The sequence below is a fragment of the Protopterus annectens genome, chromosome 17.part0, assembly GCF_019279795.1.
Source record: "Protopterus annectens isolate FY-2018-M chromosome 17.part0, PAN1.0, whole genome shotgun sequence".
Classification (NCBI taxonomy): domain Eukaryota; kingdom Metazoa; phylum Chordata; order Ceratodontiformes; family Protopteridae; genus Protopterus; species Protopterus annectens.
The window spans coordinates 628,638,877-628,662,951 of NC_056751.1; the positions used below are offsets into that span (position 1 = coordinate 628,638,877).

General features: G+C 44.7%; 1 protein-coding gene across 1 annotated transcript in view; it reads right to left on the reverse strand.

Moving 5' to 3' along the window:
- Positions 1-24,075, reverse strand: part of DDB1 (damage specific DNA binding protein 1) — a 2,836,764-nt gene that overhangs the window by 774,502 nt on the left and 2,038,187 nt on the right. The window contains exon 21 of the mRNA XM_044059793.1: positions 2,110-2,204. Within this exon, the coding sequence (XP_043915728.1) occupies positions 2,110-2,204 (95 nt within the window). The remainder of the gene's footprint in view (positions 1-2,109; positions 2,205-24,075) is intronic.

Genomic DNA, 24,075 nt, shown 5'->3' on the forward strand with positions numbered 1-24,075 from the left:
TCTTGCCTAGGCCTCTTATCAGTAGGGGGTTGGGAACGCCTGATCAAGGTAATTAGGTCTTCAGCCATTTTGATCATCTGCTTTTTGGGCATAGAGGCCTGTGCACGTGGCTCATGCGTCTATTTTTTAGCTTTAGAAGTTGCTTTTGTCTTTGATTCTGAAGCTGGCTTCGGCTTTATATAAAAATGTTGAGGCCTGAAAACATCCTCAGAAGCCGATGCCTGCTCAGCGGCTCCGGACCCATCCGAGGGAGAGACATCCGCGGGTATAATACCTTGAGAATCTCGCGGCGTGCCGGACTCCACATGGGTCTCGGTAGGGGCCTGCAACTCAAAAGTAGCGGGTATCAGGGGCTGCAAAAGTGCCTCACTGAGTACCGGCGACTGGCTTAGGAGAAGCTTCGTCGTCGGTTTTGGACCTCGACGGTCTGTCTCTGTCCTTTTCTTTGCGTTTTTTGTGTACTCCGGTAGTCGGATTGCTATCCGACGACATTTCAGGATAGTTAAATCTGTTTCCAAAATATTTTGAGGCAAAGATATACCGACGCTTAATAGTGCGTTGGTTAAATCTAGCACAAAACAGACAGCTAGGCACGTCATGATCAGGGCCTAGGCAAAGAATACAGTATAAATGGAAATCCTTATGAGGTATTTGCTTCCCACAAGTAATGCAATTATTAACTTTTTCTGAATGGAGCAAGAAAAAAGTTTCCCCAACAGGGTACTTAGCTTTAGTGAAGACTTCGGTTCTGAAACTTGAATTCGAAAATTTCAGGAGTCGGCCGACCGGCACTTGCGAACTGCTTCTGCTTCGGGCACCGCACGGCAAGAAAGACTAAAGAAAATGGCATCAGCTGCCTGTTTTATACCCCTGACGACCTGACGTCATGGAAGAGGAGACAGCAACCAATGCAGGACCCCAGACTTTGGAATTCAGGCCAACTGAGGGCAACCTGCCAGCAGATTACCCAAATGTAATGACTGCAACAGTGAAACACGAAGAACATCCATAGTTGTCTTCACGGGAACTCCGGTGTAGATATCGATAAAGGAGCTGTAGTCAGGATCACTTGGGGCGGTGCCGAGCCTGGAGCAGACAGGGGCACAGGTGGCAGCGCCAGAGCAGTAATCAATTTCACCTTCTTGAGAGTCGACTACCTACGATCTCTAGGGGGAGAAGAAGGGAGTGACTTCGATGAAGAAGAGGAAGAACGCCTCTTGCGGGGTGGGGGTGAGCCCTCTGACCCAGAAATGGCCTCAGAGAAAGGAAACTTGAGGAGATCTTTCAAAATTAACTTATTCTTCCTCTCGTTGATAGTCCTGGTAGAGAAGTTTTTACAAATCCCACACGGAGGATCTACAGTCAAGTGGGAGACATTAAGACAGTAGACAAATAAGTCATGGCCACTGGAAAGCAGTAACTTTTGGCCGCAATCCTTGCACTGCTTGAAACCAACGGAACTTTTCTTATCTGACATAGCTGGTGTGGAGAAGCACAGTAGCAAAAGGAAGAACAGCTACCCAAGAAAAGGGTAAAAGTAGGAATTACCAGCGATGGTAACGGAGAATTACCACAAGGTAAGAAAAGAGGATATTAAAGGGAAAATACTAAAGGGAGAGAGTCTAAAGTGTGCGATAGGGTAGGAAAATATTAGAATAAACTTTTGAGAAATTTTTTTTTAGAGTAATAATATATAAACTGTCAAAAATTAGACACTTAGCTGATAGAGTGGCTTGACACGGCTGTTCAGCACTGCGGCAAACAAGATCTGAGGTAACAGGGAGCAGAGCATTCTGGGTAGGACCTTGGCTCGAGAGTTTTTGGCCAACACGAGCTTGATATTGGCTGGCTCAGTTTCGAGGACGGAACCGATAACCCATCAGTAAGGAATCAACGAAGATTAACAACATCAGATCTAACACTAAATGGATGATGACGACGACTTACGGCTCTCAAATCCCTGTCTCAAATGTCCAAGGCTACTAGGGGAAAAACATGAGCTAAGAGTGAATACAAGCTTGATGCCTGTGGGTACAGGATAGAAATAGATCAAAACATTATATAAAAAAAAAACTCTATTCGTAAAACATTTGCTGCAACCTTACTTACAGTACTGTTGATGCTAGCAAGTAATTTTCCATTGAATTCCACCATTGAATATACTGCACCTTTCACTTCTTTCTCTGCTATAGTCTGTAGCTTTCCTGTACAGGAAACAAGAATATAAAGTGTTGTTAATGCAAAAACTGTGTAGAAGGATGATCCAAATGGACATTTTTTCAGGTTAAGCCCAGGGTTAAAATATTAAAACAAACTAGTTTTGCATAGAGTCAGTATTTCTTTACAGAGAGAATTAGGACAACAAAAAGATACATACAGCAGAGTTTAAGAACACATGAGCAAACAAGTTAAACATAATAGAGATTAACAACATGCAAAGCGTCATTGTCAAAATGTTATTTTTGACCCTCCCTGAATCACTACATTTACTTGCAATATGTACACTATGATGCACTGAAGACACTGTCAGCAGACTATTGTAATTGAGATAAAGAAGAGCAAAGAATGGGATGAGTAAGAAGAATGGTTTACAGGGTCAAAAAGAGGCGCTACAGAGAATGAGTTAAAAGATGCAATTGTTTATCACTGGGCTTGTGGTTACCAAGAAATGCATGGTGAGTGTTTCAGTTGACTTCTCCCATTAAAAAACAATTGTACCATGTATCTTTGAAAAGATGGTTCTTTAGTTCAGCATGAAATTTGAGTAGAAGGGTATGAATTATGTCACTACCTGCCTACATTGCAAAAGGCTAATGGGACTGCATTGTACACCCAGTTAATTCTTGTATTAAAAGCTACAAAATGATCAAGAAGAATGCCCCTTACCAGTGCATATTAGGCTCGGTATTCCTTCCTCACCAATCAGAATTTGGATTCTTGCCATTAAAATCTCCCATGTGGGGACAAATATACACAAGAACCAACTCAGTCTGTGAACTTACATGGTGGGTACACAAACTTGATCTTCCCTAAAGCTCACCAATTCACTCTAAACCACCACTGAGTATGTTACCACAAACCAAGAAATAATTCAGCTCTGATGCTACATCTTTAAACACTCAACGTAAAGTGTACACGCAACTTAACAGGGATGTCCAACAGTAGTACATGGCACAGAAGACCACTCATCTGCAAGAGAATACAGTAAAGGTGTGACATGTCAGAGTGTCAGCTGAAATGAAATGAAATGTTAAGAACATTTTTACCATGTCTAACATGGAGGTCCCTCCTTGATGGGTTCCTTCACTGAGATGAATCAAAAGCACACAGCAGAGAGGAATGGGAGAAAAGATGCACATTGCAAATGCAGAATGACATCCTTGGTTACAGTTGATATTGTAATGCCTACTGATGGTATGGAGAAGTTTCAAGGAGTCACTAGGTAAAGGTATCCATTAGAAAGACCTCTGGAAGCAAGCAATGAAGGCAGCCATTCTGCTTGTAGAGTGAGCTCTGACTACCACATTTACCAATGGATCCCTCTAGTGCAGCCAGCAAACCAGCATGGCAAGTGTTTGGCAACAGCAAGCCCTTCTCTCTCTGAAGTAAAAAGCACAATCAACTTGCCATCTTTCAAAAGTTTTGTGCATGGTTCAACTAACACCTACAAAATCAGTGCAAATCCACAGTGTGAACAGTCCTCTTTCACTTACTTTTTCGTCACCACAAAGAAAATCTAGAGGTTAACGAGCTGGTTCAGACACCCGTTGACAACTACCTTTACAAGAAAGCATGGATTTGTCCGAGAACCACTCTCTTCTTCTATTAGACCAGATATGCTTCCCTATATAGAAGACTCTGCAGCTCCAAGATGCAACAGAAAGTGTGTTTTCTATGAAATCGTCAATACCACTGACTTAAGTCAACAGAAACACCACTCAGTCAGCCAGGGAGTTTAGACATCTCAAAGTACACAGATTCCTCACATGACAGCACAGATGCGTAACTTCTTTCAGGACTTGCTGGATCGCAGTTGTATAATCCACAAAAGGTCATGATATGCAGACGCAGTGGACACATGCAACCTCAACAGTAAATAACTGAGTCCCAAATGATAAGTACAGATGTGCTTAGAACTTACATGCAAGTGCACATGCTCAAGTATGTCCAGTGTTGCAGTAATGACAAATTCTTAGGACGTCTGCCACAGAAGGCCTGACTTCCAGATCTTTGCATAATTTCCCCTCCTGGATAGGCAGACAACCCCCCACGTAGACATCAGCACATCAAGGGGTGACACAGTGACATGTACGTGCCAACTTTGGTTCTTCTTGCCACAGCCTCCCCCCCATGTGGTGAGGTTTAAGACCACAGCACAAAGTTCAATGTACAAAATGGGCTTCTACCAGGGTGCTCAACCAGAAAGGACCCAACTAAATTGCCCCTCTAAGACGCATCATCCTGGGGAAAAGGACGCCCTGTGAAGATGACCGAGAAAAGGACTAAGAATGAGGCGGTTCCTAATTTAACCATAAACAGACTCCAGGGAAGGAAAGAGAAAAAGGGGTGGTGGGAGGGAAATATTACTGCAACAGTGGAACCCTTCTTACTGACTTCACAAGAAAACATATTGCATCTACTTTCCTCCTGCAACAATTCCAACCAGAAACTCTCATAAAGACTACTTTTACTTTTCTGTTTTATCCAGACACTGGAATTCCCTTTCCTTTGCTTCTCTGTGTAACAATCTTTCTAAATTTAAGGCACTTCTAAAACCTCATTTCACCAACAAATGGATTTTCTAATGCTTCTTATTACCAAATAGATTCTATCCATCAGCTTTTTCCCCTCTCTTTCACTTCATCATCCTACAACCCTTACTACAATGTATTCTTGTACATTATGTGTAGCATACTGGTGTTATTCATTTTACTACAGATGTCCTTGCAAAATCTGAGTTTAACATTTTATTATTTATTATACTAATGTTGAAAGAACAAATTCCCTGGAGCTTTTCTCCCCTGGCCACTGCTGAGAAGAGGCTTCTACCAAATTGGACTTTGCTGATAAACACCACCAATGAATACAAAAATAAGTTGTTAGCACAGAAGTACTTTGCTCATAACATTGTTCTCTGCCAGCAGTACTGTGCATATGAACAAAGGGGATGTTGGACCAGAGAAGTGGGTTGCAAAATGGCTTGAAATCCTCTCCTTTCCCTGAAAATGATAAGCAGCTCATAAAGTTTTGAAAAAGTATAAACTGAGGACTTCGTTGTTTCCAGAATGGACCTAGTGTTAACATGTTTTAGAAAGGTACTGCTGGTTGTAGTGATTCTAGCATAATGAGATTACGTACCCTGGGATAGTCTTGCCATGGAATGACTAGCGGGAGATATAATGAGCTACCCATCTGGAAAATCTTCTCTTGGGAACTGGTCTGCTTTCTCTGCCCTGTGCAAAAGCAATAAATAACTGGTCTATTTTCCTTGTTTCTTTTGTTTTGGCCACATAACATTTCATTTGCCTAAGCACATATGTGGAATGCAATATCTCTTCCCCTTGTTTTGGTGGGGGGGGGCAGGGAGAATAGCCTGACTCAAACATACCTCAGTAATTACTTAGGCATGAAAAAAGGGTAAGTGTGAACTGTAACTCTGCCCTTGTGGAAGATGAGAAACGGCTTTTTGCAGATAATGGCCTATAGTTCTGAGAGCCATCAAGCAGAGGTGACGGCCACTAAAAACAATTCTCCAGGACAGGTACTTGCAGGGTGCATCAGCTTGATCAAAAGGAGACAAAGTTACCTTTCTAAGGTACAACTGAAATAGTACAGTTGTGCAAGTATACTTAGCATAACAGTAGATGTATGAATGACCACTGCTGCAGTAGCCTTAATTATATGGGTTATATCCTGCCAACAGATCTAACACCCAGCCAGCTGCCAAAGCTTCAAGGGCACCTTCCACGCACCTAAACCATTAGACATCTCAAACAGTGCTGAATATAAATGCCGGAGTTGGGCCCAAGTTCTTCAGAGTTTTCATGTCAGCAGAGACAGGGAGGCTAAAAGTTCCGATATAGACAATACTAAGAAAGGACCAATGGACCACACCATGGAATAAAAGACAGGCAAAAGTAAGGAGGGAACAGCTACTACACCACTGATTATTTGAACATCTACTGCTTTGGCAATTTTACTTACACAACTGTATCATGTTCATCATCTGATCACTGTTGCAGTAGCCTTAGCTATATGGGCAGACTACCGCAGCTTAGACTGACAGGAAGAATGAGGGTCCAAGAAGCCCCTGAAAATGGTCCTACCAAAGCCTGATCTGGACCGGATAAATTTTAGTTTGCAGTGCTTTGTAAAAGTATGTACAGAGGGCCAAGCTGCTACTTCTAGAATGCTTCTAGAACCCAACGCTTTCCAAAAAGCCACAAATAAGGCACAGGCCCTGGCAGAATGAGCCTTGACCCTGCCTGGAATTGCCTTGTGTTGGTGGGTAAAAACAAAGGGTAAAAGCAGGACTCAACTATTTGAAAATAGTCTGTTTTGACACAGCTGTACTTTCTTGTTACCTTCACAAGAAGTCAATAACTGATCAGAGTTTCTGGAAAAGTCAGATATGTGAAGACAATATCCAAGTAGTGTGTACATATCAAAAGTATGGAAAATCCGCTCTCCCTCATTTTTTAGGTTTCGGAAAGAAGACAGAGATATCTCAGCTCAAAGTAAATTTGGACACCACTATAGGGATAAAAAGAAGATTAGTTCTTAATGAAACACCATCGTTGTGGAAAATGTCATAAAGTTGACCCACCACTGGAGCTTGCAGGTCATATTCTCTTCATGCAGAGATGCGAGCAATCAGTAACTCTGTTTTCCATGTTGAGAACCTCAAGTCAGTCTGATGAGCTGGTTCAAAAAGAGAGAGACTTAATTTTCACCTGTGTTCTAGGAGGCTTGGTATGCAACACCACTTACAAAAACATTTTCAAATGAGACTGCAATAAAAGAGGGGGCTCCATGGGCAGACATGCTGAGATAATAGACAAATCTTCCACAAGCCCAAACTGTCAAGCAGTTTGAGCTGAACTGACTTAAAAGACAAGCCTGGGCACTAAGCCCTTCAAAGCTTTCCTGCAAGCAGACAAAGGGAGGCTGGGCCCTGAAAGGACAATGCTACAAAAATGTCCTCATTCTGGCATAAAAAATACACCAAAAAACAAGGGGATGGAGGGAGGCAGTAACTAGTGCAACAGTGATCATTCGAACATCTACCGTTATGGTAAGTTCAACTTACACACTGAACTCTGTTCATCAAATTGATCACTGATGCAGTAGCTTTAGCTATATTGGTAGACTACCTTCGTTAACTACATTTGGGAGGTGGAAGGAGAAGAGTCCAGAAGCTCCTGGAGAATGGTCCCAGCAAAGCTTGATCTGGACTTAGAGAAAGAATCAAGTTTACAGTGGTTTGTAAAAGTATGTACAGAGGACCAACTTGCAGCTTCTAGAATACTTCTAGAATCCAACCCTTTCCAAAAAGCCATAGATGAAGTCAAGGCCCAGGGTACAGTGGGCCTTGACCATGCCTGGAACAGATTTGTTATGTTGAGTATAACAAAAATTAATAGCCTTAAACAACTATTTGGAAACAGATTGTTTTGACACAGGTTGTTCCTTCTTCTTACCTTCACAAGAAATGAAGGTAAAGTTGTGTAAAATGTTACCATAATAGTAGTAGTAGTTTCCTTCACTGTTGAGGTATTCCTTACTCAAAGGATCCCCTGCCGAGAACAGGCCAATATCCTGGCAGCATACCAAAGCCTTTGGATTACATTGTACATCACACGTATGCTCCCTGCTCACTACAGAGGACATAAAGATGACCTACCTCAGAACTAAATAGCCCTGGACGTTCAAGGAGCAAAGGAGGAGTATATGCATCCAGATAGAAAAAGAGAGAAAGGAGTAAAGAAAAGGGGGAGGAGAGAGAGAGCTAATACTGCGAAAATGAAGGAAAGGACATCTACTGTTATGGTATGATTTTACACAACTGTACTGTGTACTTCCATACCACTGTTGCAATATACCTTACTCAAGGGAAAATACAAAAGCTCAAGAGGAAACTTGGGAGGAGGAAGGCCCAGCAGAGCCCTCAAGAAAATCATGCAGGACAGCCCTGACAAATCTGGCTCAAGCCCTAAAAACCATATCTGGCTTGTAATGTTCAGTTAAAGTATGCACAGAAGACCAAATAATTGTCTCAAGGATGGAAATGGTGTACAATCCCTTGAAAAAAGCACTGGAGGAACCTACTGTGTTTGTAGAATGAGCCTTTACAGAAGTAGAAAGGCTTTTCCCATGAAGAAAGTAACAAAAGGAAATGGTCTTAGAGATCCAAAGAGAAATTGTTTACTTAGAAACAGACAAACCTACAAATCTAGGATGATAGGAAACAAAGTTGTTCAGATTTACAAATGGCTTTAATCTTTTCCAGACAATATCTGAACTGTCTATGTATATCCAAGGTGTGAAGAACCTTCTCATTAGCAGACTGCTGAGACAAAGTGGGTAAATTATTAGACTGAGTAAGAGAGAACTCACTGATCACCTTGGACATAAAAGAAGAATTAGTACGAAAAAACACCCTATCCCTATGAAAAACTAAAAAAAAAAAATAGAAGGAAAGCCTAAAGGGCCTAAATCAAAGACACCCTTCTAGCTAAAGTACGGGCCAAAAGAAGAACTGTCTTCCCAAGTATAATGCTGTAAGGAAGCTGAAGCTGCAGACTCAAGGAGACCGAGTTAATTTTTCAATAACAAAATTAAGGTCCCAGGAAGGAGGAATAGGTTTTCCTGGGAGGTCTGATATGAAAGACGTCTTTAAGAAATCGTTTGACCTCAAACCTAAAAGCCAAAGGAGAAGTCAAAAATTAGAAAAGCAGAAACAACTGAAACGTGATCTTTAACTGAACAGTATGCCAAACCAGCATGGAGCAATTCACACAATTCACCAGAACCAAAGGAACTTCCAGACAAAGTGGAAACTGTTTACGAGCAAGACAAACAGAACATCTCTTCCATTTGGAAAAATCTTCGGTAGTGGGTTTCCTGGCCTCCTGCAGAACATGAAGCACATCCTCAGAAAATAGGTGCTTAAAAAGGATCAAAACCCTATCACCCACAGTGTCAGTTGAAGAGTGGACAAGTGAGGATGGATGACAGATGCCTTATATTGTGTGAGTAGGTCCATCCCGTGAGGGAACTTTTGGTGAATGCCCTTGGCTAGATGCAGAAGAGGGAAAGAAGGCTGTCTGGCCAAAAGGAAGTCATCAACAAGACTCTAGGAGATTCCTGTTCTATCTTGAACAGGACATTCAGTATAAGAGGAAGGGGAGGCAAGGCATAAAGAAACATCCCCTTGCAAGAAAAAGGAAGGACGTCTAACTTCCATGCCAGAGGACATGGGACTCTAGTACAAAAAAAGAGGAAGTTGTCTGTTCAGAGAGAAGGCAAAAAAGATCTACCTGAGGAGTATCCCACTGGTGGGCAATGTCCAGAAATACATCTCTGTGAAGCATCCACTCAAGAGTCTGTTATGGACCTGTTCAGAGACTCTGCCAAAAGGTCCTGGTCTAAAAGAATACAACTAGCCTGAAGAGTCACCTGATACAGGGCAGCTATATCTCAAATCTGAAGAGCTAGTTTCCACAAAAGTTAGGACAGTGCCCCCTTGCCTGCTGATGTACCACATCACTGTGGTATTGTCTGTAAAGATCTTGAGAAGCCCTGCAAGGAGCAGAGGATGGAAAGCCTGAAGAGTAAGGAGGAGAGCTCTCATATCCTTGATGTTGACATGGGTCGCCGTCTGATAACAGGACCAAAGGCCATGAACCTTTAGAGGGCCAAAAGTAGTCCCCCACTCCACATCTGAGGCATCTGGAAAAAGTTCCTAAGAGGGGACTGGGGGCTGATAAGGAAGCCCTGGGTTGACAGACGGTTGATGAACCCACCACTGAAGTTCTAGCTTCAGGCATGGAAGAACAGGAATTAGAAAGTCCAAAGGATGAGAAAGTTGAAACCATACTGACTTTAGGAACCACTGTATCTTTCTCATATGTCTGTCTAGAAGAAGCACAGGAATGGTGGAAGCCATGTACCCCAAAGCCCTTAGAAACTCCCTGACGGTTACAGAGACCTGAAGAAAAATGTACGGAAAAAAGGCCATCAGAGTCAAAGCCTTGGTAGGCAGCAGGGATTCCAGTACAGAAATGGTCTGGAGCCTGCACCCGAGAAAAACATGATCCTGAGGAGGAGTCAGAAAGGATTTATGGAAATTTACTGTAAACCCTAGGCTTTGCAAGAAGCAAACAGCATAGTGGAGATTGTTAAAGCAGAGTCCCTGGAGAGGAGCCCTGAATGAAAAGGTAATCTAGGTAAGGAAAAATCTGTATCCCCCTCATCCTGCAAAAGGCAATCACAAAACAGGAACAGAAAATTTGGATGACATGCAACCTCACAATAAAAAGAAAGTCAAGATAAGAACTCCCAATGGGGCACTTATCTGAAAACATCTTGGTAACCAGCCAATGAAGGAGCACTCAGATCAATGATCAAAGATGGCATTCCGACTGTCAGCAAAGAAGTTCTGAGTTACAGACGATCATACGTTACCTTTAAGCCCTATACCGTGAGTATATGTGTAAAGTACGATGTCCTTAACAATCCAAAGCCTATAGTACTCAGGCCGAACGTTGGGCTGCTTTTGGCAGGGGATCCCTTGAGTAAGGAATACAGCAACAGTGATATGGAAGGACATCAACTGATCCAAAGATCTGAAAGATTTAGTTTTGTCAAGATAGTACCAGAGTTATCTGTGGACATCCAAGGAACAGAGTACCCGTTCCCTCTCATTTTTAGGCTCAGAAAAGAAAACTGGGAGATGCATAGTTGGACTTAAAGTAAACTCAGATACCACTTTAGGCATAAAATAAGGATTAGTTCTCAAACAGTGCCCCTGTAGAAAATGAGGTAGGGTTGACTCACCATAAGTGCTTGCAACATAAGATATCTTTATTGCAGAGGTTAGAGAAATAGTTTCATAGGTGATATTAGGCTAACGACCATAAGGGTATTTTTAAGCCTAACCATGCATTCCTAATCTCTGATAAGCTCTGATATCCTTGATAAGTGTAAGCATGGACCTGGGAGATGAACCATTTACAGTTTACCTAACTGCATCAGAAACATAGGTGCCAAACCAGGGATGAATTTCCGGTTTCCCATCCAATTGTCCAAGTAGCACTTGAATTGGATTAGGGAGGAACTCTGCTTCATATGGATGCGGAGCCTGTTCCACAGATGGGGTAGTCTCTGGGATACATACCTATCTCTCCAGCAGGTCCTATTTATATCACAGACAAACATTTAAGTCTTTAGAATTGGTAATTCTGGTACTGTCTGTTTTGTGGACATGCAGGAGGTCCATCAGAGTGGGGTCTTACAATGTCCTGTATGCCAGGCATAGACCCCCCCCTCAAAAGCCTGTAGGAGACAGAATACAGGGATAGGGCCTTGAGGCAGTCTGTATAGGACATATTACTTATGCCCTGTATGCTTTTAGTGAGGTACCTCTGTGGATGTTCCAGTTGTTGGATATGCCTGGTTAGGTGCATACCAAAGGGGGCTCTGTACTCAATGATAGGTCTGATGAATGACTAATACAGTGGAACAATGACTTCCTTAGACTTAGATGCCATACCTTTGTTTACAAGTTGCGCAACAAAGAATGATTTCCTCACCCCTGTAGACATGTGATGATGAAAGGCTAGATTACTATCTTTGTGTGCCCATAAGTCCCTGACCACTGGGTCAACTCTAAAGGCTGTGTTGCCAATATGACAGTTAACAGGGATGGATGACTTCCCAAAGGATACTATTACGCATTTAGTTTTAGTCCATGACTCTGACACCAGTTGTTTGTGTCAGCCCGTCCTAGAGACCATTTGTGTCAGTATGAGATTCAATGACAGCTCCAAATTTGCAATCATCTGCAGATTTAGTCAGCCAGAGACAACTGACATTAGCCTTGACGTCTGAGAACTAAATGCCAAAAAGGAGTGGCCCAAGGACTGATCCCTGAGGAACTCCACTTGTGACTGGCCTCTTTGTAGAGGTGGACTCCCCAATTCTAACTTCCCGGGTCTGTCTGTGAGCCAGCTGGCTATTCACCAGGTGACATACGGGTTTGTACCTAACCTCTTGAGTTTGTCAACAATGCCCGAGTGGGTATTGTGTCAAATGCCTTGGCCAGGTCAAGGTAGAGTGTGTGAATGATTTTGCCCTCATCCATTGCTTTGGTGACCTTCTCAAAGAAGTCCACCAGGTTGAGTAGACAAGATCTGCCCTTGATGAAACCAAACTGGGTTGGGTCCAGTGTCTGGAGGTTTACTATATCTCTATTGATCATCTCCATGATAATTCTTTCCATGGCTTTACATACAAGACTAGTGAGACTTATGGGTCTGTAGTTTCCAGGGTCTGTAGATGACCCTCATTTGTGCAGAGGGATGACTGTAGCCTTTCTCCATTCATGAGGCATGAAGCCTGTTTGGAGGCTACAGTTAAATAGTAATTCCAGAGGCCCTGATAGGTCATGTTTTATGCTATTTAGAAGACATCCTGGGATACTGTCTGGGCCCACTGATGCAGTATTCTTGGTCGTAGAGAGAGCATTAATGACCTGTTCCCTAGTGATAAGTAGGGGGTGTTATATTTGATGATATTTCCTGAGGGAAGATTGAGGGGGAGAAAGGAGTAAAGTTGGAGCTGAATTTACTGGCCAGGAGGTTTGCTATATCTTCTGGCTCAGTATAGGTGGTTCCATTTACAATGAGCTCTGCACACAATTGTGTATTGCCTTTGAGGCTGCGGACATAACTAAAGAATGCTTTGTGGTTGTCTTTGGCCTGGGAGGCTAAACTTACCTCAAATTTGGCTTTGGTAGACTATTTGTCCTTGGAGTTGTTTTAGTTTAATGAGAGTGCTTTTATCCTGCTGCATCTCCTAATTTTTGCCATTATTTTCTTTTTCCTGTTATACATCTGATTGATTTTGTGATTCCACCAGGGTGGCTTGTTTTTTTTGAGTTAGTTCTGTACTTCTTCCTGATGGATACAGCTGCCTCTATGCAGCTATTAACATGCTTGTACAGGGTTTCTGTGAACTGAACTAGTTCAGCAAAACTGTTTTCCCTGTTAGCAGCCTAAAGACAGCCAGGTTAGCTGGTTTAAATGGGGCAAGTGTTAGATTCTCTAACACACAATTAGGAAGCTTCTTATGCAAAAGTCCTTTCAAAACCATTTTAATATGAGAGAGCATTGAAAGAGGAGGATCCATGGGCAGACATGCTGAAATGGCCAATGAATGAACCTTGATAAAGGAATAAGAAAGGCCATAGGATATAGTAACTCATAAAAGTATTGTAAAACCAGAGAACAATTGGCGCTGAATAGGTGCTGGTTATGTTGTTGGCACCAACTAGAAAACCTTTTCCATTTGCTAATATATGACTTTCTAGTAACATGTTTTCTTGTCTCCATTAGCACCTGCTGCACATCCTAAGTAAACAGATGCCTAAAAGGAATTAAGACCTGCCAATCAAGCAGTCAACTGAAGCTTACTGATATTCGGGGTGTATCAAACACCCCGGCTCTTGGGTGAGTAGATCTAGTCTGTGAGAAAACTTGCAGTAATTGCCCTTGGGATTTTCAAAAGGAGAGAGAAACATGGCTACCTGGGCCAGAACGGAGTCACAAAAATGATCTTATAGGATTCCTTCTGAATGTTCAGAATTACCCTGGATGTTGGTGGAAAGCGTGGAAAAGCATACAGGAACATTCCTGTCCAAGGGAAGAAAAGGCATCTGTCTCTTTCAGGCCTTCTTGCATTGAGTCCTGGCACAGAATCTTGCCAGTTGACTGTTCAGAGAGGAGGCAGAGAGGTCTATATTTGAGGATCTCCTGACAGATGGCTCAAAGACTCCATGATCTAGTTTCCATTAATTTGGGTCTGCCCCGGTTCTGCTCAGTTTGTCTGCCACACAACTTTACTCTGACGGAATGTAGGATGCCTGTAGTATGCGACTGTGCTGTGAAGCTATAACCCAATCTAACACGGCTAGTCTGCAAAGGGGGTACATGGCTCCCCCTTGCTTACTGATGTACCACATGTAACAAAACTTGAAAAGGTCCTGGGGACCAATGATGATAAAGAGAAGGGAGTGCCTTAATCAGGGCAAGCAACTCTACTATTTATGTGCTTGCGTCTGTCCTTGGTGTCCCACTCACAATGCACTTTTATCCTTCCTGAAACTGCTCTCCATGCAAAGTCTGAAGTGTCTGTGGAGACTTGAGTGTTTTGAAACAGGGAAGGAGAAGGGGAAACTTGGACTTAAGAATATCTGTTACCTTCACCAAAGGATTTCTGTTCTGACAAACCCCAGCTTGGGATGCTGGGACCAAAGAGACCTCAAATATAGGGTTTCCACCTCTCCCAGATTGCCCAGGAGTCTCCCGGATTTTAACAGCATCTCCCGGAAGTAATTCAGAAAATTCTGAAATGTCCAGGAATAATGACATTACACTATCGCTTAACTGGAAGGAACTCAAGCAACACACACCCCTACTTTCTACCCAAGTTAGCTAAATCCGTAATGAAAACAGACGCGCACTAAACGAAAACGTTCTGCCACTGATGGCTGGATGCAACTTGCATGTCATGACTAAGTCGACATGACTTATCTGTGTCACAGCACATTGACCCACATAGCAGAAGCTTTGGAAGACAATGGCATACTCCAAGCAATTTCAGGAAGAGAAATTAGTGTTATCGGCATCTCATGCACTGTAAATGCAACATTTTGCTTAATATAATACGTCAGGTTTTATTTTACTTGCTAAAGGGGCTTGCATCAGTTTCATAATCAGTGGAAAACTCTATTTAATACTGTTCTACGAAGCAAGTTGCTAGTGAAAATAACCGGTGCTGCCAATGCAATTTTCCTGCATGGCTAGCAGAACGTTTACTCTGTGTGCAGACTCAGTTTATTAGTGCATTTTACACCATTCCTTCAGTAATATATTTAAAACTGACACAAATGAGAAATTCCTGTAGCTAGCATCTAAACCTGAAATATACATATTACACAGCTGCTAACTAAAAAATGCCAAATGGTGATACAAACATCTTCCATCCAAAACTAAATGTATTATTTAAGGCTTGAATCTACCACCTGTTATAAAACAGATCATCCAAGATTTTTTTATAATGTAAATTGCATTGTCCTTCAACCATAGCTCGTTAGAAACTGTGCCATGAAAAAAGCCTTTCAGTATACATTCAAAAACCGAGACAGATTTATAATACTTTCTGGCCTGCCTGTTTATTTTTATCAATTTATCTGTTTATTAATCATAGCGGCTAAGTGATCATACAAAGAAATAGATCAACTACAGCCAATAGTCACATATGAAACAAATACAAAGTGTACATGGTTGATTTCTTATACATAAAAGTGGTTCAGAAAATGAACATGGCTAGTATTTACATCAATAAGGGAATTTACACTAGAATATAGTATTAAACACTTGCATATTCATAATAATGCAGGCATATGCAAAATACGAAATGACTAGTACAATCGCCAGCAATATTTTTCTTTATGTAAGCAGGTCATGTCTACCTTGAAATACTACATTTCCTGAAATAAATCTAAGGAATCATTTTAAGATACCAAGAAGGATACTGAATTAAAAAAAAAAAAAAAAAAAAGGTTTACATCTTGCGTACCCCTGATCCAATTCCTTAAATTCCTGGTGTTTTACTGCCATGTCTGCTACAAGTCACCACAATAATAAATGAAAAGTTACCCATTTTAAACATAATGCATTTTATATCCTACAGGAAAACATGCTGTGATCACAGCTGTTCTGGTAAGAGATCATCCACCATCTCCTGTCAGGTCACTATTAGGGAATGTGACCCTGACCCACTAAACACTTAGGGAATAAAGCATGAGCTACAGAGGCAATAAAGAAGTTAAGTACTCACCATAACGTTCCATCTGAGTAGGTACTTCATTTGTCTGCAACCTGTGGGTATCGAATCCGACTTCGGATCCGAGCCAGCAGCTTACCAAGCTCCAAGATCCGAGCTCCTAGCTCCTCCCCCCTACCCATAATCCCCTGCTACCAACCACATTACCTCAGATCGTTTTTTTGCCTTACCAACCTGTAAACATGAAAAAATCAACTGCAAAGGTGATCAGAAAATCCCGAAAGGTTCGGGGGATGGCAGGAGGGGTCGGTTGCAGACAAATGAAGTACCTACTCAGATGGAACGTTATGGTGAGTACATATCTTCTTTATCTGAAGTAGTTACTTCATTTGCTCTGCAACCTGTGGGACAGAGTCCCCAGCTACTTATAAGAACCTGGGTGGTCCTTACGGAAGGATATTCTGAAGCACCGCGGAGCCAAAAGAAGCCCTACTTCTCGAAATCGCATCTAATTTATAATGAGAAATGAACGTATGAGAAGAGGACCAAGTAGCCGCTGAACATATGTCGTCCACTGGAACCCTAGACCAGAAGGCTGTTGAAGTGGCTACAGATCTTGTAGAATGAGCATGGATATTAACCGGGGCTGGTTTGCCAGATGATATATACCCCTGAATAATACACTGACGAATCCAATTTGCCACAGTAACTTTGGAAATGGCTTTACCCATGGCTGATTTTGCATACGAGACAAATAACTGGTCCGACTTGCGAAATTCTCTAGTCCTATGCAAGTAGAAACGCAGCTGTCTGTGTACATCCAATTTGTGTAATGTGTATTCTCTCCCTTGTTCTGAAATGTGGGAAAAAACACTGGTAAATTTATTGATTGATTTATATTTGCTTCTGAAGCAACCTTAGGCAAGAAAGACAGGTTAGTCCTGAGGGACACTCTATCTTTGTGAAAGATAAGGTAAGGAGGCTTCATACACAAGGCTTGTAATTCTGAAACCCTTTTGGCCGAAGTAATAGCCACTAAGAAGGCTGTTTTCCATGACAAGAACTTCAACGGAATTGAGGCCGCAGGTTCGAAAGGTGGACTTGTTAAGGCTTGTAAGACTAGAGTGAGGTCCCATGGGGGAACCACAGACTTTATTGGTGGATTTAAAAGGAAGATGCCTCGTAAGAAGGTTTTGCACAACTTTGTAGCTGGTAAGGAACCTATGCCATCACCCACATGAAAATGGGAGATGGCCGCCAATTGTACCTTAACCGTAGAAGCGCTTGCTCCCTGATGAAAGATTAATGAGAGGAAGTCTAGGATGGTCGGGATAGGGACAGTAAATGGGTCCAAGCCCTTATCTTCGCCCGAAATGGAAAACGTTTCCACTTACTGTTGTAAAGTTTTCTGGTAGATGGCTTATGAGCCGCAACCAGAATGGCCTTAACGGGAGATGAGATACCGGGAGTCCTAGCCACTAATGGAAATGGATCAGCCAAGCCGCAAGCTTGAGGCTGACCAGGTTGGGCAATCCGCGGGATGAGAAATCAGTTCTGGACTGGGATCCAGAATCCACGGAGGAGCCACACTGTGAGACCGCAGAAAGGGGAACCAGATCTGCTGAGGCCAGAATGGGGCTATGAGGATAACTCTGCTCCCCAACCGACAGGCTTTCTGAATGAACTTCATCATGAGAGGAAGGGGAGGATAAGCATAAAGGAGCCCGGGAGGCCAAGCATGGACCAGAGCATCTCTGGGGGTTTCCCCTCTGGGGGGAATTATTGCGAAGTACTCGCTGCATTTTGTGTTTAAAGGAGAAGCAAAAAGATCGCAGCAAGGCTGACCCCATTTGTGGAAGATCTGTTTCGCAACAGATGGATTCAGAGACCACTCGTACGGAGTGAGGAGCACCCGACTTAGCTTGTCTGCTAATATGTTAGATCATCCCGGGATGTGCGTTGCTACCAGAAAGCGGTTGGTGGAGATCGCCCATTCCCAAACTCTCATGGCCTCTCGACACAGGGGGTAGGATCTGGTTCCTCCCTGTTTGTTTATGTACCAGACTACAGACATGTTGTCTGTCTGGATCGCAATAGTCCCCAGGGGAAGAAGGTCGTGGAGGGCTTGCAACGCCAAAAGCACCGCCCTCATCTCTAGGACATTGATATGCAATGCGGTCTCTATGGAAGTCCACGTGCCTTGAACGGATCTGCCTGAACAATGCCCCCCCCGCCCAAGGCGAGAAGCGTCCGTGGTCAACGTGGCTTCGACTGGGGGGATCACAAAGGGCCTCCCTTCTCTGAGTTCCCGCGCATGCAACCACCAAAGAAGGGAGTCCCTGCAAACTCTGCTCAGCAGTATGGGCGTGTTTAACGGGTGGAGCAAGAGTGACCATTGGACTTGAAGTGTCCATTGCAATATTTGCATTCGCAGGCGGGCATGGAGGGAAAGACCGATCGTGGCTGCCATAGACCCTAGTGCTCTCAGGACTAACTCCGCTGGAGGAGAAGGATTCCGGAGAAGGGCTAACACCTGATAAAACAAGCTGTTCAGTCTGACTGATGTTAGGGTAGCTCGAGAGATTTGAATATCCAACCTGGCCCCTATGAATTCCAGGGCTTGAGTGGGGCACAGGCAGGACTTCTGCAGGTTTACTGAAATGCCTAGGTTGTGGGCTAGAGTCAGTGCGTAATCTCTCGCTACTGAGAGCTGATGCCTGTTGGTTGCGGTAAGGAGCCAGTCGTCTAGGTACGGGAAGACCTGAATACCCTGAAGTCTCAGGTGGGCAGCAACCACCGCCATGACTTTGGTGAACACTCTGGGGGCTGAAGTGAGGCCGAATGGAAGAACCCTGAATTGATAATGACTGGCTCTGAGTCGGAAGCGGAGAAACCTCCTGGATCGTCTGTCCATTAAAATGTGATAGTACGCATCCTTGAAGTCTATGGAGCACATCCAGTCGTTCTCCCGCAGAAGGGAGAGGATAGATTGAAGAGTGACCATCCGGAACTTTTCCTTGGGTATAAACAGGTTCAGAGAGGAAAGGTCTAAGATGGGTCTGAGGTCCTCCGTTTTCTTTGGCACCAAAAAGAACCTTGAGTAATAACCCAATCCGGACTGATCTGGGGGGACAGGCTGGATGGCTCTTTTAATTAGCAGCTTTAAAATCTCTAAAGCCGCCGCCTCCCTCTGATCGGGTGGTACATCAGGGAGGTGTCTGGTTTTGGGGAAAAGATTTAGGAAAGGAATGAAGTAACCTCTGGAAATGATACGGAGCACCCATCGATCCGTTGTAAGGGACTCTCAGTTTGACAGGTGCTCCGTCAACCGCCCCCCGACTGCCTCCAGAGAGGGACAGTCGGGCAAGCCCTCAGGGCTGTTGCGCGGGTCTGTCCGAGAAAGGTTCTCTAGACCCGAAATTACGCGCCCCCCCCCCTCTGCCTCTGGGCCGGCATCCACCTTGTCCTCCTCTGCCTCTAGAGGACGAGTGGTCCGCAGCTGGATGGGATTGCTGAGACTTGCGGAACCACAGTGTCTTTTGTCCCCTCTGATTCCTGGAGAAGGATCTTTGGGGTCTAGAGAAGCGGACTCCGACAGCAGACAGCGTCTTCCCGTCCTCTTCGCTTTGGACCAGCGTATCGCGAACGGTCTTGCTGAAAAGAGCAGAACCGTCAAAGGGGGCATTCGCGAAGGACGCCTTGAAGGGATCTGCGAAGTCGCAAAGACGGAGCCAGGCATGACGTCGTAAGACAACCCCTGCTCCGCTGGCTCTAGCGGCTCCCTCCGAAGCATGAGAGAGTAGCCGCATAGACGTATTGGAGATGGATTTCAGAGTGGCCATTCGTGTCGTAAACACATTCCTGTCTTCGACCGACATGGACTCTGGGGGGGCTGCAGCGTATTCCTTGATCAAGTCTCACTGTAGCCTGATGATATGTGCCATATAGTTCAGCGCCCTTATAGAAAAGGTCGCTGAAGCAAACATCCTCTTCCCAATCCGGTCCAACGCTCGAGATTCTTTATCTGGCGGGTGAACCAGAGAACTCTCCTGAGTGAGTTCTTTCTTGGTGGCCGCCGCCACCAACATGGCATCAACAGGGGATCCTTTGGCCCACGATTGCCTATCTGTGGGGGCTCAGTATTCTGTCGGGACGCCTAGGTATTGGCTCCACGGTGTCGGGCTCCTTCCACGCCCTGGTGGTAATTAAGTCCACCAGGGGGTCGGCCGGAGGGACACCCAAGAAGTAGATGGGCCTGCCACAAACGCCTCCAGGAACACGGATTCATCAAGGGAAGGTTTTTGGGCAGACCACCCCCCTCTAATACGCAACATTTCCATGATGTCTCCAAAGGAGACATCTTCAGGGGGTGACCTTGGGGAACCCTCCCTATCATCCAAGTCCATGTCAGTGGTAACGGACTCGGGGGAGTCCAGGTGCCTCCTTTTACACCATCGTTTCCGAGGAACTTCCTCGGTGGGGTTATCCGAAGAGGGCTCGTCCACGGGTTGTTGTTCCTCAACAGGAACTAGCTGGAGGGCTTGGGCAGGCTGTCCCGATGGTCGGATGATGGAAGACAGACCCTCATATAGTGGGGGTACGGGTGGATCCACAGCCCGAACCGGGGATCTGGAGGATCTCGACAGTACCCTCTCCACTACCTCAAAAGCCGAAGGAGATTCACCCTCGCCAGTCTCTGAGAACAATCTCCTCGGCTCAGAGGTAGGGATCGGGGTCGGAGCCGAGAGAGAGGTGCGCTCCGAAGATACAACTCCTCCCTCGGATCCGATGCTCAGCCCTCGGCCCCGAGAGCTCGGATCCAACAAGCTCGAGGGCATAGTCGGCGAAGAGACCAGCGCTATCGGCGCCAATTCCCTGGGTCCGAATGGGCACGGATCCGATGACTCCGAGATCCGAAAACGAGTCGGAGAAGGAGTGATCGGGGCAAACATGGGGGCCGCACTCCCCCCAGAGGGGGGGGCAAGAGCACCCCCATCTGCATTTGGGTCTGTAAGAACCGACGCATCATCCGATCCATATCCGCTTCGGAGATGCTTTTTGTTGACCTGGTAGAGGTAGTTGAGGCGGGCCGGGAGGGCCGCCTCGATGACCTCGAGGGAGACCGATGATCCTCCTCCGGCTCCGGCGAGAAGCTAGGCAAACGGAGCCGAGAGGAGAAGGATCCGGAGACCCCTGAAGGAAATTTAGTTATTTTAGCTGGCGGAGCCGAGGGGTGAGACTCGGCCCGCCTTTTATGGGATCTATGTCCCTCCTTATCCTTGTGCCTCTTCTCCTTAGTTGAGGAGGCACTAGTTTCCCCAGAGCTCAAACCCGAAGTGGGAGGTTGAGTCCCGGGTAGAGCTGAGGTAACAGAGGGCGCCGAGGCCGCTGAGGCAGCCGGAGCCCGAACAGGAGAGGAAGAAGAAGCTGACTCCTGGGGGAGCTTTCCCGCCAGGATCAGCTTGTTCTTCCTATCCCGAAGTGCCCGGGGGTTAAAGGCCGCACATATCTGGCAGGCCTCAGAGATGGGCTGCCCCCAGGCACAAAACGCACTGAGTGTGGCCATCAGCTGGGGAAAGCTTGTGGCCACACTCAGTACATTTGGAAAAAATAGCCTTAGGCCCTTCCGCCATGTTGAAGCACTCACACACACACCAAACGCTAAGGAGGGAGGGGGAGTGACAAGAAAACTAATTAGTGTACCAGTAAAAATTTAAAAAACTAACACTAACAAAGGGGTAGAAGGTTTTACTACCACACACACACGATTTTGAAAGTTTTTGGTGAAAAAAGGTTGAAACAATCTCACCCAGCCAGGAGCTCTTCAAAAGTAAAGCTTCTTCAGCCGCGGCAAAAAACGATCTGGGGTAATGTGGTTGGTAGCAGGGGATTATGGGTAGGGGGGAGGAGCTAGGAGCTCGGATCTTGGTAAGCTGCCGGCTCGGATCCGAAGTCGGATCCGATACCCACAGGTTGCAGATCAAATGAAGTAACTACTTCAGATACTATATTCAACATGTCAACTGCATTGGGTGTGGCTGAAGAGACAATATGAAGTACTACAGACCAAGTAAACAGGATTGTTATGTTGCAATGTAATGAAATGCTGACAATAAAGGACTTCTGCCATCACAACAAAACATGCAGCAGTGTCATTATATACTGGTGATAATCTGCTAAGTGAATGCCTAAATGCAGAGGTGAAGCATTCACATTTGGGAAAGTGGATGGAGAAGAGTTTGCTAAAGCTACAGCCTCCACCATCATCTCCAGCATAAGATGACATGGGAGCAGCATGTTTTGTGTCCTTAATAAAAACAAAGACACAGACTTGGACCAGCATTCTTTCAGCCATAGTGGAATGCTAACAGACACAGACATGGAAGACTAAACCACCACATGCCTAGGAAAAGGACCCATCAAAATACTAATCCAGAGGAAGAGTTGGGAGGGGATTGTCACAGAGGTATGTTGTTTAGCATTTCTGGAAACAGTAATGTGGAGGATTGACCATTACAAGATGACTCAGTAGGGGTAAGCACCACTTTGCCTGTTTACTGTGAAAGGAAAGATACCCAGTCTGGAGCACAGTCCCACGTGACTGAAGGAATGGACACTCCCAACACAGACAATAGCATGCTAACAGTTATATAGCTTACATGTCTGGCCTGGAGTTGGGAAAAATGTCAAGTCCCGCTCACTGGTTTATTGTTTACAAATTGCTAAAGTCACCAAGGGAATATCTCAGTATTTCCCATGCTCTGTTGCACAGCTGAGGAATATGTTCGCATATCAATATCACAGTTTAAAATGCTCAATAAAAAGCAGCCATTAGTGCTCTGTAGACAGCCTTTGCTGGACCCAAGACCCATAGCTGCTTCTTCCTTCTAGGGCGGATACTCTGGCACTAGATCGAACAGGTGGAGTTGGATCTGAAATACACAATATACCCATGATTTCCATGGGACATTGAAGGGGTACTAGTACTGGATAGGGTTGCCACCTCTCTGTTTTTTTCCCGGACTATCCAGAAATCAAAATGATTCTCTGGTAGGCTGGAAAACATTGTACAAAATCCGGTATTCTGTTTCAAAATGGAAACAGACTACCGGAGTTTGTTACATCGGCAGCCTGAGTTACCATGCTTTTTAACAGAAAAGCATAGTAAATTGGCTGAAAGCAAGCATCAGGAACAGAAAAAGTGTGCGTTCCCATCAACTGATGCCATAGTGACATCACAAAATAGGTGGGGCATGGGTGGGAGAGGGGCTGCAGATGGGTGAAGTTATGGGTGATGCAGGGGACGTGGCCTTACTCCACTTTTAGCCACAACGAAAGTTGGCAACCCTACTCAAATACCACTGCATCTTTTTTATGTGGAGTCTTGCCAGGACATCATGAGCATAGGTCTCAACCTCTTAAGAGGCCAGTGTGGAACACAGACCCTAGCAATGTGTGACAAAGTCAAAATGTGGAACACCCTATTTTCACACTACACGAAAACATACCATTTCAATGGGACCTGGTTGAAGTGGGCGTTCTGCCAGAAGTACTAAGTTAGTGAATACTGTACAGTTTTAAAAATCAATAGGACATGTCAAATAAAACAAAGTCAGCAGAAACCATTGATAAAATGCAAGCCGTGGTGGTGCAGCGGTAGCGTTGTTGCCTCACAGCAAGAGGTTCTCCCATTTGATTCTCGGCTGGAGTGCGGGGAGTGTCTTCTGTGTGGAGTCTGCATGTCCTCCCCGCGGTTTGGTGGGTGTTTGAAAGACATGCGTAAATGGGCATGCCTTCGCTGAAGGTTGAACGTTGAGCTGGCACCTCTGCATTCGTGAAAATCTACTGCAAATTATTAGCGGACTGGAGTTCAGCTGTGGCGACCCCTAACTGGGAAAAGCCGAAAGACAACAACAACAACTCAGTAGCAAATAGTTACATAAAGGTATTCAAGTGCAACTATTAAAACAGTGCAAGAAACTTCTCTGTGTGGAAGATTTTCAGTCC